General features: G+C 38.3%; 1 protein-coding gene across 4 annotated transcripts in view; it reads left to right on the top strand.

The window, feature by feature from the left end:
• gpc5c (glypican 5c) overlaps positions 1–10556 on the top strand; it is a 142542-nt gene extending 131986 nt beyond the window's left edge. For 2 of the 4 annotated variants that reach the window (XM_053651950.1, XM_053651949.1), the window contains 2 exons: positions 6715–6847; positions 9134–10556. In XM_053651950.1, coding sequence (XP_053507925.1) covers positions 6715–6847; positions 9134–9297 — 297 coding nt within the window. In that variant the 3' untranslated portion in view covers positions 9298–10556. The remainder of the gene's footprint in view (positions 1–6714; positions 6848–9133) is intronic. The other 2 variants (XM_053651951.1, XM_053651952.1) reach the window with 2 other exon arrangements.
• Positions 10557–15501: the final 4945 nt, after the last annotated feature.

The following is a 15501-nucleotide window of genomic DNA, read 5'->3' as shown; positions in this document are numbered from 1 at the left end:
TTTAAACTAACTAAATCTATCAAGGGACATAACATTAACAACGTATATAACTATACTATATCTAATATAATACTCCGCGATGTGTACAGGGACGCGAGCGGTATATATCCCCAATATAATCAGCCGTATAGAACCGAATAGAACCATTTTTTTGCACTCTTGTTAATGCACTTTTTAATGCACTTTTTAGTTGTAGGCTACAGCGTGTTACATTCTTTCAGCAGTCAGTTATAGGCCTAACATAGGCTAATCAAGGGGGGCTCAAAGATGACCACATCTAAATATTTTAATTTTACTCATTTATTTATTTAAAGTTATATTGTGCCTTGTTGGTAGCCTATGCCTGCTGGAATGAAAAAAAAATGTTCAGTGGTAAATAAATATTTTGAAATTGTAGTTTTTGTAATTGATTTTTTTCTTTGAAAAGCAAGACAAAATAGTAAAAAGCACATTTTCACCTTTTAATTTATGCAGTGGTGAAAAAAATGGCAAAATAAATGAAAAAAACGCGAAAAAAATATGTTCCGTTTCGGCCTTCGGCTTTTGACCGAGTTTTTCATTATATTCAGTTTCGGCTTCGGCCAAGAATTTTCATTTCAGTGCATCCCTAATTAAAACGCCTGGGAGAAGAAATATGTTTTAAGCCTCTTTTTAAAAGTGGTAATAGAAGGTGCAAGGCAGATGTCAAGTGGCAATTGATTCCATAAACGAGGGGCAGCAACTGAAAAAGCTCTTTTTAAAAGTGGTAATAGAAGGTGCAAGGCAGATGTCAAGTGGCAATTGATTCCATAAAGAGGGGCAGCAACTGAAAAAGCTCTTTTTAAAAGTGGTAATAGAAGGTGCAAGGCAGATGTCAAGTGGCAATTGATTCCATAAAGAGGGGCAGCAACTGAAAAAGCTCTTTTTAAAAGTGGTAATAGAAGGTGCAAGGCAGATTTCCAGTGGCAATTGATTCCGTAAACGAGGGGCAGCAACTGAAAAAGCCCCTTTGTTTTTAACCTGGAATGAGGGACATGTAAAAGAAACCTATCTGAAGATCTTAGAAGTTTGTTCGATAAATGTGGTGTAAGAAGATCCTTGAGATAGGAAGGAGCTTGATCATTGGGACTACAAAACAGAAAAGCCATCAGAACCAGCACAGAAGAAGCAAAAGGAGCCTCAGGATGGATTTTGATAAAGAGGGCTGACCTGTGACCTACCCCAGCTGGGTCACCTGAGTAAGGGTGTACAATATAATGTTGAAAGTCCCAAAACATCTGATCACCTGAAATAACTGATGATGCTTCCCAGTGCAACCTAGGATACGTATCTCAAACATCTTCAAATCTGGCCCAAAGAGTCACTCCCAGGAAAGGATGGGTGATGACCAATATCAGTTTAGTGACTGGAGAAACAGTTGAGAGCTCAGTAAGATGGCAACCAGGGCAGTAGGGGGTAGCAGCCCTGCCCTGGGGGCAGAATGAGCTTCTCAACAGGACAGACCTAAGGATGACACCTCATTCAAATGAACTACAGACAGGAAGTTCATTTGAATGAGGTGTCATCCTTAGGTCTGTCCTGTTGAGAAGCTCATTCTGCCCCCAGGGCAGGGCTGCTACCCCCTACTGCCCTGGTTGCCATCTTACTGAGCTCTCAACTGTTAAAAAATTCTTGTTGAGGGAGAAAGCAAAATCCGAATCAGAAAAGCAACAGCAAAAGCTGATGTTGAAAGCCAACCCCAGGTCATGTCAGCAATCATAGCGAGCTATGCATTGGAGTGTTCTGGACAAGCCAAGGAGAGAAACACCAGTGCCTCAGACACTGTGAACTGTAAGGCAGCAAAAATCCACCAGCTGCACAGTGAATTGCAGACCCTGACATGCCAGTACAAGGGAGCCAGCAATGATGAGAAACCATCACTGGTCGAGCTACAGAGCATCCTACTCAAGAAGCTGATGGCTATACACAAAGCTGAATGGCACAGGAGAAGGGGCAGAGAGAGAGAGAGAGAGAGAGAGAGAGAGAGAGAAAGCAAGTTGCCTTTATATGAAATGCATTTGGATTTACCAAACAGCTGTTAGGGCAGAACTGCAGTGGCCACCTTAGCTGTGCCAAAGACCAGATTGACCAATTCCTACATGACACCTTGAGTGACTCAGCAAGAAAACAAGAACTGATGCAACACAGAGCCCTCATAAATCCAGGGGGGTCTGTGAGCTTGTGAAAGCAACCAGGGCAGGATCAAAGCCTGTATATATCATTAAAGTATCCTCCCTGAATCCTCTGGTCATTACTGGTTCACAAGGTCCCTATATCAACTGTCAAAGCACTGGAAAGGAAAATCAGCAGATACCTACAGTACATAGGTGGCTGGGCCTGCATCACAAACAAAGCAGTGCAGCCCTGTATGGGAAGCATAACAAACTGCAGCTCACATTCAACCACATTATGGAGTTCATGATCTCTTGTACAAGGGAGGCACTGCAGTACAGGGACTCCAAGGACCCTAAAGTCTCAACAGGAGGTATAGAGGTCTGAAAAGACAGGAAGTGGAGGGTTCATAATGAGACAAACTGGACTAGGTAGCTCTCCAGCACCCCGATGTGATAAGGCCCAGGGGAAAGACAGGTGGTGCCTACTGCAAGAAATGGTGTGAGATGTAGTAGAGGAAATACCTGCCTGTACCTGGACAGACCCCCAGAACACAATATTCTTAATCCAGTCAATTTACGATGTCCTGCCAAGCCCTGCAAATGTTCACAAATTGGGTGAGGTCCCATCATGCCCACTCTGTTCTGGAAAAAGATATAGTACTGTGCAAAGAAATGCTGTAAAGCAAAGATGCCTTCAAAATGTTTCTACATTAAAATAAAAATACAGTAAAGAGCAGTAAACAGTTTTAAATGAAACAAAGTCAATATTTGGTGACACAAAAAAAAAAAAAAACATAAATATTAGTCTCCAGTACAATTTGTGCAGTTTTATAAGGAAATGAGTTGGTAAGTTTTATTGAACATCTTGCAGAACCAGCCACAGTTCTTCTGGAGACTTTGATTGTCGTAATTGCTTCTTATTTTTGCAGCAAAACCCAGCAGCCTTCATTGTGTTTTTTGTCTGAAAGTGGTCTCTTACATAATATGTTGCTTTCTTTAATGACATACAAACATTTTTCTGTAACATTTAATTTTGTGGTAGAAAACTAATGTTTGGGAATCTAAAATGGTTTTTGTACTGACTTGATAAGGTAGAGTCACAAAATAAAAAATCTTTAACAAAGTTTGTACTAAAAAATAGAGTGCCTAAAACTTTTGAACAGTACTGTATATCACAATGTAATATAAATAGGGTCTAGGGGGTTTGTTGGGCACTTACTCTGCAGATTTTACACTCTGCTCAGCACCACTGGGCCTACAAATAGAAAAACCATCAGGGCCACCACAATGGCAACAGAAAAAAGCCTTCAGATGGCTTTTGTTAAAGATGGCTGATTCATGGTCTAATAATTCTAGGACACAAGCTGAATCACCTCTGTGAGGGTGTATCAATTTGAAAGGCCTGAAACATCTGATCACCTCAGGTAACATCACTGATGATGTGTCCCAGTGCATCCTAGAATGTATCCAACATCTCCAAATTAGTAAAAGCAATGGCATTAAAGCACATTGTGCAGATTGTTCATGGGCTATCAAGGCTGTTTCTAATTGAAAGTATAGTGCTTTATTAATGCTACTAAAGTTTTATTAAGTGGTAACTACATTCATTTTCCTTCAACCTTTCCTGGTGGGGTCATCATGGAAACAGGCTGAGAAAGTATGCCCAGGCTTCTATATCCCCAGAATCAAATTCCAATGAATCTGGGGGATACCCACATGTCCCCAAGCCAGCTGTGAGCTATAATCTTTCCAGGAGATCCTGGGTCTGCTCCATGGTTTCCATCGACTGTGATGTGCCTGATACAGCTCTAGCAAGAGCTAAACTGTGGGCATCGTTGAAAGTGAAGGAGCAGTTGCTCTGCTCCAAACCTCCCTTGGATTGTTGGGTTCCTCACCCTATCATAGAGGATAAGCCTAGCAACACTTTGGAGGAAACTCATTTCCACCACCAGTACTCATAACTTAATCTCCCAGTCACTCAGTTTATCTCCCAGTCAAAAGGATTGACTGCATGATGGAGATGCATTTTAATGGTGCCATCAGAACACCTCTTAAATAAGAGGGATACTACCTCTAGCCCATACATACTGGACACTTCACCAACCTCAGCTGCCTCTTGATATCTTGTCCCTGAATACCACAAACAGGAAAAGAGACAAGACACAAGACACTTGATGGATCCTGATATCCACCTAAAATGGCTTTGACACAATCTCAAGAAAGCAGTCAAGAAACACTGAGTGCACTCATACAGAGACCAGCATGCCCAAAGTAATGACCCAGATACAACTTCTACAATTTTTTTTTTTTTTTTAAAAAAGGCAAACGATCATGGGACTTTTCCAAATCCACAGCACATGTCCACGCACAAAGCTGTGCAGTCTCTGTTGGATGGAGTTACCTCTCCAGAGCCTTAGCATAGACTTAATTTGACACACCACCATCCAAGGGTTCAAGTTGAAAGGCACTGCCCAAGATCACAATACATTGTTAACAACACAAACCTAATCTGCAGTGCCTTCAGCATCTCTCGCCAAATCTCCTCCACCCCTGCAGTCTTGTTGCTATGAAGCTTTCTACCTGCCATAGTAACCTCAGCCAGAGTGATGGACCTCAAAACACTACAGATTTCTGGTACTGCTCCTGGAAAGATTAAAAAGCAGAAGCTCATCTCTATCAGCACTTCTGTTTTAAACAAGATGAAACTTTCTGCAGTATAGTGCAAAATGTGCGGTGGCTTTTTAAATAAAATTGACTATTTACAGTTACAGTGCTATGAAAAAGTATTTGCCTCCATCCTGATTTCTTCTGTTTTTGTGTACAGTATATCTCATACTATATAGTTTTAGATCTTCAAATGAAATACAACATAAAACAAAGACAACCTTAGTCCGGAGTTCAGTTGTGCTTGAATATCAACTTACGGACTGAGAGCTGAATTCCCTCAATAATTGCAAGTTACCCAGGCCCTGAAGCAGCAAAGCATCCCCACATCATTACACTTCCACCACCATGCTTGACCGTAGGTATGATGTATTTTTTTGTGGAATTCTCTGTTTGGTTTATCCCAGATGTAACGAACCCCTGTCTTCCAAACAGTTCCACGTTCGACTCATAAGTCCACAGAACATTCTCCAAAAAGGTTTGAGGATCATCAAGGTGTGTTTTAGCAAAATTCAGATGAACCTTAATGTTCTTCTGGGTTAGCAGTGGTTTTCTCCTCACCACCCTTCCATGGATGCCATTTTTGCCCAGTGTCTTTCTGATAGTGGAGTCATGAACAGTGACCTTCCTGGATGAGTAGTTGCTGTGCTCTTGGAGGAATTCTGGAAGGTTGGCCACTTCTGGGAAAGTTCACTACTGTGCCTAGTTTTTCTATTTGGAGATAATGGTTCTTTGGCGTCCCAGAGCCTTTGAAATAGCTTTGTAACCCTTCCCAGACTAATGCATTTCCATCATCTTCTTCCTGAACATTTCTGGATTTTTTTTCAATTTTGGCGTAGTGTGTTACTATGTAAGACCTTTTAACTAACTTCATGCTGTTGAAAAAGTTCTATTTAAGTGCTGATTTGATTGACCAGGGCTTGCAGTAATCCGCCCTGGTTGTGTCTAGGCCAGTTGAACCCCATTATGAATGCAATTTCATAGATTTTGGGTATTTGGTGTATTTCATATATTTGGGCCCAGTTGGTATTGGATAACTTTTTTGCTTCAATAAATAACATTATTTAAAAAATGTACTTTGTGTTTATTCAGGTTGCCTTTGTTTTATCTTATCAATTTAATATGAGATATACACGAAAAACAGGAGAAATCAGGATGGGGCAAACACTTTTTCACAGCACTGTATATTGTTCTGCCATATTTTGTATGGCTGAATTTCAAATGACATGCACTAGATATAGTGCCCTGCACAGTATATGAAAACTTGTCTATTAATATTCATATTATTGCATTGCAATTCATATTATTCATATTGTGTATTTAACCCTTTCTATGCATAATGATAATCAACGGTTTTGACTAGCACTGTTAATGTGTGTGTGATGTAAAGCAGTATTGACTGACAATTAGTTGACTTGAAAAAGTGTCCAAGAATTAGGATTATGAATGAGGAATAGCCAGTTTAAGTATGTGAAGTGAAGAAATGTGTAGGTTGGGATTTGCAGGAATGGGGTGTAGGGCGTCATCAGGGCCAAACAATATTTGGCCTTTGATAATTTGGCCCTATGGTAAAATCTAATTAATCTCTGATTTAATAGTGGCTTTCATTGAAGGAAATGAGTTTACAAATCTGAAATTATATACTTGACAGTGTCCTTCAATAACAGGTCAAATCTGATTATTAAAGATTGCACTATAGGATTACTACTGTTATTGTTGTCTAATTAAAGCATTGTAAGTTTACATGCCATTTATTTGTGCTGTTATATAATAAAAACACTAATGAAAAAAAAAGTTGACCAGAGAAAATTGACCAGTGCTTAATCTAATAGGAAGCAAGAGCTCAAATTAAAGCTCAGATTTTTATCATTATTTATTCTGTTACTTTTGCTATAAGTGGTATTGTGCATGTGATTAGGAGGTACAACGGCACATGCCAGGACTGGGACACAGGGATTCATATGGAGACCTGGGCAGTGGTGAAGACAGCAGCGGGGAGTGTGATGATGAGGATGGTTGCCAAGGTTCAGGGGAAGACACAACTAAATCCTGTGAGTAAACATTGGTGGCAATTTTTTTCCTATAAACTTTGACCCAGATATCACCTAATAATACTAAGTTCACAAGAAAGTACATAACTTGCACTTGTAGAAACTATTTTACTAAATACTCAAATCTGGCATACACACACACATTTAATTGTGGTGATTTTCACTCTTGCTATGTAACTATAAATGCACTTGTGCTCCAGTGGCGGCTGGTCCAGCACAACTGGACTATTATGGACCTTTTTTGTTCCCTGACTTCCCCTGATTTTCAGTCTCTGCTCAATAAGTATGAGCATCAAAAGAATGTTTTTTTTAATTTCTTTTCTAAAATCAGGTCAGCATTAGCAGAGTCTGCCATTTCATGCAACAATGCAGCTAAGCTGCTAGCTGAAAAAGGAAGTGACAGCTAACTAGCTAGACCAATAAACACCAAATTTAGCAATGAATGCAAATAATCAAACAGAACTTTATACTTGCAGTTAATTTACAACATTTACAAATTATCCAAGTGATTCTGACTGGCACAAATATGTTTAAGTTTTGAGAAATCAATCATGTTCATTGTTGTTTCAGTGATTGGCAGTTGGTTATGAGGTTCGACCACTTTGGTCTACCAGTCATCATAAGGAGATTCATTCAGTCAGTACAAAGAGCTCACTTTCCAATAAACATTGACATGTTTTTGTTTTATTTTTCTGTGCAAAACCTCACCCAGTGCAGCCAGGCAACCAAGCATGGTTCAGAATAACATGTTAAAAGCCTGTTGTCCAATGAGCATTAATCTTTTGTACCATTGAAACAACATGTACACGAGCCTGTAATAACCATCAAGAGATGCACACGCTTCACTGGGTTTCTGTTAGCTTTGTGTCAGGGGCTTCAAAGTAGGTTTTCACATAGGCTGCTCTGTTCACCAAAAGCAGTGAACAAATGAGTGAACAAGTTAATTTGAGTAAATGAATGAACAGAATGATATGTTTCTGAGATATTTGATCATTTCATTTGCTAAAATATTGAATTCCACCAAGATTGGTGAATAATATAGACACTTTGTTAACATTGCAGTGCCACATTTTAATTAAATTTTAGGGGACATGTTTGTATGTCATTAAAGAAAGCAACATATTATGTAAGAGACCAGTTTCAGATAAAAAACACAATGAAGGCTGCTGGCTTCCTGTGTAGTCTTAAAGCAATCACCTGTGCTGTGCTCCCTATAAAAGCCTAGTGGTGCCCCTAGTGGTGCCCTCATTGTCCACTGACAACACTTGTTTTCAATTTTCCAGTTACTGAGCTGAACATACTAATACACCAGAGACCACTTTTTTCATACTTTATATCATTCCAGCTGAAAAACTCTGAGATCAAAAGAATCAAAAGAAGAAAAAAAATCTTAGCTGGAGATGAGGTTAAAAGAAAGCATTACATACAGTAGAGGTAGAGGTGGAGGGAGATTTTCTTTGGTAGACCACATACATGTCCATGAATGAAAACACATTGTATATACTTGCATTATTTTTCTTCTTGTCCTTTTCATGAAGCTAACTGGTTAATGTGAAGTTACATTATAATTTAGCAGGTTAGCTTTGTTCTCATTTTCATTTACATTTACATTTATTCACTTAGCAGACGCTTTTATCCAAAGCGACTTACAAATGAGAAAAGATACAAGCAAAAGCATACAAGCATTTTCATTATATTATGAAGCAAAAATCATGGGGCTATTAACCAGACTTGCCTGGTAGTCTTTATCCTAAAATTTCTTCGGTCTACATATAGCCCCATTTCTTAATTTGAAGTCCAATGAGAAAATGTTTGAATTTGCGTGTGTGACAAATTACATTATACCATCAGTCTTTTATCTATACCAAACTGGTTAGTGAGTGAATTTCAAGGTCTAACTTTGGTTTGCTTAATTTGTCTTAGAAATATGTGTGTAATCACAAGTATTTAAGAAACATCTTTTAATTTGCAATTATACCAAAACACTGTGCACTCTAAAAAGAAAAACAATAATAGAAATTATGATTACAATTATTTTCTTCCTTCTTTCTTTCTTTCTTTCTTTCTTTCTTTCTTTCTTGCTGTCTGTCTCTCTGTCTGTTTAAATTGTCACACACTCTTGAATTTTCTCTTGTTTACTTTTGTCTTTCTTTTGTGTTCTCTTTTTCTTTCTGTTCTTCCCTCATTAGCAGTTGCACACTCAGTCTACCACTTTTTTCTCTTGTTCACATTTTCAGTCTCTCCTTATTTATCTAACAGCCATATTATCTCCTCTTTTCTGTGTAGCTAACACAGACTCTAATGTTGACACTGAGGTGGTGGTGAAATCTCCTCCTCATGAGGCTCCTGTTGGACGCTTTATACCCAAACTCAACAATGGCGCTCATCTAGTTCTCCCCTCCTTCACCACGCTCATCTTCATCCTGGGCCAGCAATGGACCTTGACCTGAGAGGTTGAAGATACACATAATTATGAATAAAACCACAAGATCTTCATCTGCCTGGATGCTTATGTCTAGCTCCATATTGTCTTCCAAGACTGCTGCCATTTTTCATGGCAGCAAATATCTAATATATTCTTAAAACATTTTCTCTTACATGCACACGCATATGATCAAGCATATCAATAGTCATAACTGCTTTTAATCATATTCTCTCAGATTAAATGTCACTTAAATACCACACATCTAAACCTTCAACCTGTCAGTAAAATGCATGACAGAAGCACTTCTCAAGCATTAATGGACAAATACAATAACTGATCAGCACGGAATGTTCTTGTTATTAAACACATACACAGAGAGGAAGAAATAGAAAAATTAAATATTAGTGTTATGCTTAATGTAGTATGTATATAGTTATGATTCCATAGTGAAGACCATAGTGAAGTTTTAAATCCCCAAACCCCAACCTTTTTAATATAACCCACTGGTGCACACAGAAAAACACACATATGTCTTTTTAACCATCATGAAATGATATCGATAGATTCAATAAAAATGAATTAATTATCTGTTAAATAGCTTCAGATCAATCTTTTAAAATCATCAGGTTTAAAACTTTCAGCTGTTACCCTGCATCAAAGCCAACGAACAAAAAAAGAGTAGGTTCAGATGTGCCATGTGATTTTCACATCACCTCAAGTTTACTTAAAGCAATGGAAACATTTATATGCATGAAATATTTTCAGTAATACTGCAGAATTCATCTTGGTGTTCATATGAGTAATGTCTTCATGTTTTATGTTCATTTTCATTAACTAAGTTACCATTCTTAAAGGACTAGCTAAGTGTCCATCCACTCTAACTTATTTTTAAATTTCAAATTCCAGAACAGTCACTGCATCTGAAAACTCATCTTGATAGTAAATATGTTAGAATTCTGATTGCAAATTCATAGTTTAAGCTTCCCATATTACTTAATACTTAAAGTTCCAGCTCTACAAATAATTGACTTTTTACTGCACTTTTAAAGTGATTGTAACAGTTAATAGTATTTTTAAATAGCAGTTGGACATCAGTTTCTAGGACTGGTAAGACAATTACTTGTGCTTCTATTCTGCCTTATCGTCATCAAATGCACAATGAACATTAGCATACCATATGTATAAATGTATATATTTAAGGTCATTCACTGTTTTGTCTGTGTATTGCTATTTTTTTTTTCCTTTTGTATAGTGAAAGTTGCAGTGATATATATACATACACACACACACACACACACACACACACACACATATATATATATATATATATATATATATATATATATATATATATATATATATGTGTGTGTGTGTGTGTGTATATATATATATATATATATATATATATATATATATATATATATATATATATATATACACACACACACACACACATACACACACACACACACACATTTTTACTACTTCCCACACTTCTGTAATGATTTTCATTTGAGATTCCCTTGGCCTTGGAATCTAAGAGACTCATGAACAAAAAAAATACTAAAAATGGACTATAACTCAAGTCACCAACTTGCAAAATATTAAGACTCCGATTTACTAACTTTCACATAAACAAAACAATTGTTAATTCATATTCAACTTGGAGAAACAGGCATATGCAAATTTAACAGATACCCTTTGGTTGTACTAATTTGCACACAGAAACACTGTCCCTGAATTGACTTAGTAAGTCACATTACAAGTGCAAAATTAATTGGTTTGCACTGACTCCACCATTTATTTTGCACCTTTGAGTAGAAACAGCCTTGCATTTTGCATATTAATTAAGGTATGTTGCCCTGTTCGTAAATCATCAAATTGAGCATTGTTATCAAGTTTGCAAATGTTTTTGCACAAGTAAACCTTTAATAAATCAGTCAATTTTTTATTATTATTTTTTTTTTATTAACTAAAATGGAACAGTGAGTTAGACTCCCTTCAATTGAACTGTCCTCCAAATGACACTTACCTTCATTTTCTCACCAGTGGTATGGTTCAATTAAAATTACATAGCCTAAGCCAAAAGTGAAGACATGTTTACTTGATTTATTTGACAAGACATGGATGCAAATCTGAAAATATGACTAAGCTAATTGTCAGTTAGCTGAATGTATGACAACTTATCTTTTAAAATTTAAGATTTCTACATTATATGTTAATAAAAGTCAACTACATGCTTATTTTAAGTACCTTTAAATGCCTTATTTGCTTTTCCTTGTTTGAACAGGGATTATTGTCATGAGTCTGGGGCCTTGCCATAATGTCATTATTTCTAAAATTTCATTAATACATTGTTTTAAATAAATCTCTACATTTCAGCTGTGTTGTGTTATGTTTTGCGATCATATCATTTGAGACACAGGACTTACACTGATGACTGAACAAATGATTTTTACATTATTAAGATCTGTATGCTACTTTTTTTCAGGTGTGTGTGTGTGTGTGTGTGTGTGAGGGCATGTCCATTTTAAAGTCCACTTAACTTCATTTATGGACTTTAATGTTTGGATTTCTTTTTATGTGCAGATTTCTGATTTCTTGAGTTAATACCAACGTCTGGTGAAAATTTCATGTGAATAGCCTCATTGGAAATACATTTACTGAAAAAAATACTGAAACATTCAATACTTATTTACCCCACTGACATCAGGGCTCTACTCTAACTTTTTGCATGTACATGTGTTGGGAAATTATATTAGTTTAAAATATAAAATAGAGACATTAAGAAAAAAGGAGAAAAAGACCTCCTGTACTTAGAGCTAAAAGAAGGGGCTGCAGCAAGGTGAGCCTGCAGAAATAGATAAGAAGGGTCCTGCGTGTGCACAAAAGGCATGCCCACAGACACTCGCACGAACACAGAGAAGAGTTTAAGAAACTTTATGTAGTTTAATTAAGTAAACACACATAAAAGAATTATTTTTAACAATCATAGGTTTTACACAAGAAATCGGGGATGAATGGTTTTCCTGTTTACGGCCCAAGGAATTTGAGTAGCCTGAGTGCCTTTAAACGCAGTAGAAATCGGGGGAGTTTGCGTGCCATGAGACATCTTATAGCTCGTCTGGATAGCTGCATCCGAATATCTTTTCTTCATGAAGGGCACTGAAATAGAAGTTTGAGGGGATGCCTCCGCTCTCTCTTTTCTGAAAGACAGCATGGTTAAACGTGTCTGAGTGCCAGAATCCACTTTATGCCGTTTGAGAAGGGGTCCGGTAAATTGGGACTGTTGTCATCGTCCTCTTAAAGGATGATCCAGGGTTTTGTTTAGAAGGACCAGGGTTGATGGGATTAAATCGTATGTCTAGGAATTAGAGATATTAAAGAAAATGCTTAAACATACATAAAACACACATAGGGCTGGGCAGAAAACAACAAGGAGGATAGATAAAGAACAGTTTGTACTCACCCATGGTTCAGCGAAAGAGACAGAGATGCAGGGGGAAAAGGGGGGGGGGTCTTTAGGTTGAAGGAGATAAGGAAGAAGCCTCCCAAAAGTTGTAAATAATAAAGAAAACACATGTTGGCTAATGACGTACACAAACAGATGGAGGCAAAAGTTAGACTAAGAAAAAACTTGAGAGCCAACACAGGGAAAAGGTGCGAGCTGAGATAAGAGGGCACTCCCTAAAGGTACATGGATGTTTAAATGTATAAAAGACAACTGTAAACAATTGTACTTTGATACTTGCCACCTACGGGTCAAGCACGTATCCCTGGTCCAGTAATACTGGTTTGTTTGGTAACTTGCTGAATAAACCTGCCTTATCTGTATCCAGTCTCTGAAAGTTTTGGTAAAGTTATTTTTCTAAAGTATGAGTCAGATTGGTTAATAAAGTATATAAGTGTTAAAAGTTATTGAGCTAGCAGGGCCAGTGCAGGCTGAAGAAAACGAAATTTTCCTGCACATGTGCTCCTAAATGAAAAAATTTAGGAGCACACAAAGAAATTTAGGAGCGCAGTGAAAAAAGTTTTCTTTAAAAATTAGTTTATTAAACAAATGATTTATTTCATACATACTGCTTGTGCAAAATCACATATTGGCCTAGACACAAAGGATATCATTTGTCCAGCTGCTTTTGTATGTTGGCCGTCTGGAACAATTAGAGGTCAGCCAGCAATCCACGGCAGGAGTGGGATCAAACTCCTCAATAGAAGGCCCCTCCAGGCTGATCCTCATCTGGTCTTCTCTGGTGGAGACCCCAAGAGAGCTTCTTGTTGAATTCTTAATGCGGTTCTGTGTAGAGAACTGAAATGGGCAGCACCAGCATAATCTGCACCAACTCCAGTATGTTCTAGAGAAAAGATGATACTTTTCAATTTCATTTAAACTCTTACCATTAACTTATCAAAACCTACCATAGAAGGATACCATACACAACCACTCAGTATTACTGCTAGCCTAACTTGTAATCTAGCCTGTAGGGGTCCTTTGTCAATATGGTCTCCCACAGGCCACTGTAGGACTTGTCCTTGAAATTGTGGCTGACCAGGATTTTCAGCCCCTGCCACTCATCCTGCATTGTAGCCATGTTGCACCACGATCTGCAGGATTGAACAGAGCAAGTGAGTTTACAGAACATTGTCTCATATGGTAGTGAAGTGTCAAATAAATTCTTACCTCTCTAGAGGCTCCTTGAAATGCCTCACCAGGTCTGCCACATCATCATCACCAAAGGTGAGAAGGCTGGCCTGGTCCTCTGGCCATGTGTCAGGGTTTAGCAGTCTGAAAGACTCCACTGGGGTCTGGGCACCCTCATCCTTCAGCAAACCACCAAACCTGGCTTTGAGATCTTCCATGCCAATGTTGATGGCCGCCTCCATGTGCTGCTTCAACTGGGGATTGGTGAGGTCTGTGAAGCCTTTCAGATTCACCTTCCGTGTTATTCCCTTTAACAGAAACCCATACACACACACACAAACACACACACAGACACACCAACAGACAATGAAATGTCTTGCCATTTATCAGCCTCAAATTTTTTTTATAGACTTCTCCAATCTTCACTGCATTTCCCTCCTTATCCTCTAATTGGTTGTATTGTATTGTGTAATTAATACATTAATTCTCAAACTAAGAACCTGTCTTAATCATCAATTTCTCTTCCATCCTAACAAACTTTCAACCTAACACACCTCGAATGCCCTCTCATCACCCTGCTGCTGAGCAAGCATGGTCTGGATCTTCTCCAGCATGCCCCCTGCCTTTGCCCTAAACTTTAGTGCTTCCTGTCTGGTCACTGTCTTCCTCAACTCTGATGTGGCTTGGGGGAGGATCAGGTCATTCTTTTGCAGGGTGAGACTAAGTGAGGATAGCTCCTCAAACATGTCTGAGAGAAAATGGCAGAATACACAGTAAAAGTGTGTGTTTTTTTCTTTAGCCATCTGTCAATTACTTGATTCTTTTTTTTAAATTAGTTGTATTAAATGGCCAGGTGCTGCATGTGCTGCAGAACAACTGAGTACTGGCCTTGGTCAGTGGCAAGGTCCTTTTCTTGTCCATGCCGCAGGAACACTTTGAGGGCTCTGTGGACATGGAGGATTCAGTGAGCTCCCTTGATGGTAGATGGTCTGCAAATATCCACATTGAGCTCTTGTCCGAGACCATAGAGCTCTCGTTTGGATTTTCCGCTGAAGTGATAAGTCTTCCATATCAGATGCAGAAGATCGTATACAACAGACACCTTTGGCTCTTTCTTTTGAATGGTCAGTATTGCCAGCTCTAGCCTGTGAAAGTCAGAACAGAATCTTCCAAACAATTCACTGTCTTTCTCTTGTAAATAATTTGGTGGTAAATATTTTCCATTCCAGCCCTTAGCAGACACACACACACACACACACACACACACACACACACACACACACACACACACACACAGAGTATTGTTTAACATTCTCTGCTAATAAATACAGATATATCATAGAGAATAATTTTTCATTAATTACAAGCCTATGTGGCATACAGTGGATTGGGATTATATGCCTCCCTGCCTCTCTCTGCAGGTGGGCAATCACTCCCCCATGGTGGCCCACGTTCACAGAGGCACCATCTGCCTCAAACGAGATGCACTTCTTCATCCATGTCCCTCCATCCTCCTCTGGGCGAACAGGACAAAATGCAGCCTTGGTGGCATACAAAACACCTCAAATGACAACACAAAAAACAATT

This window comes from Ictalurus furcatus, chromosome 20, assembly GCF_023375685.1.
Source record: "Ictalurus furcatus strain D&B chromosome 20, Billie_1.0, whole genome shotgun sequence".
NCBI classification, from domain to species: domain Eukaryota; kingdom Metazoa; phylum Chordata; class Actinopteri; order Siluriformes; family Ictaluridae; genus Ictalurus; species Ictalurus furcatus.
This window is presented reverse-complemented; position numbering and strand designations above follow the sequence as displayed.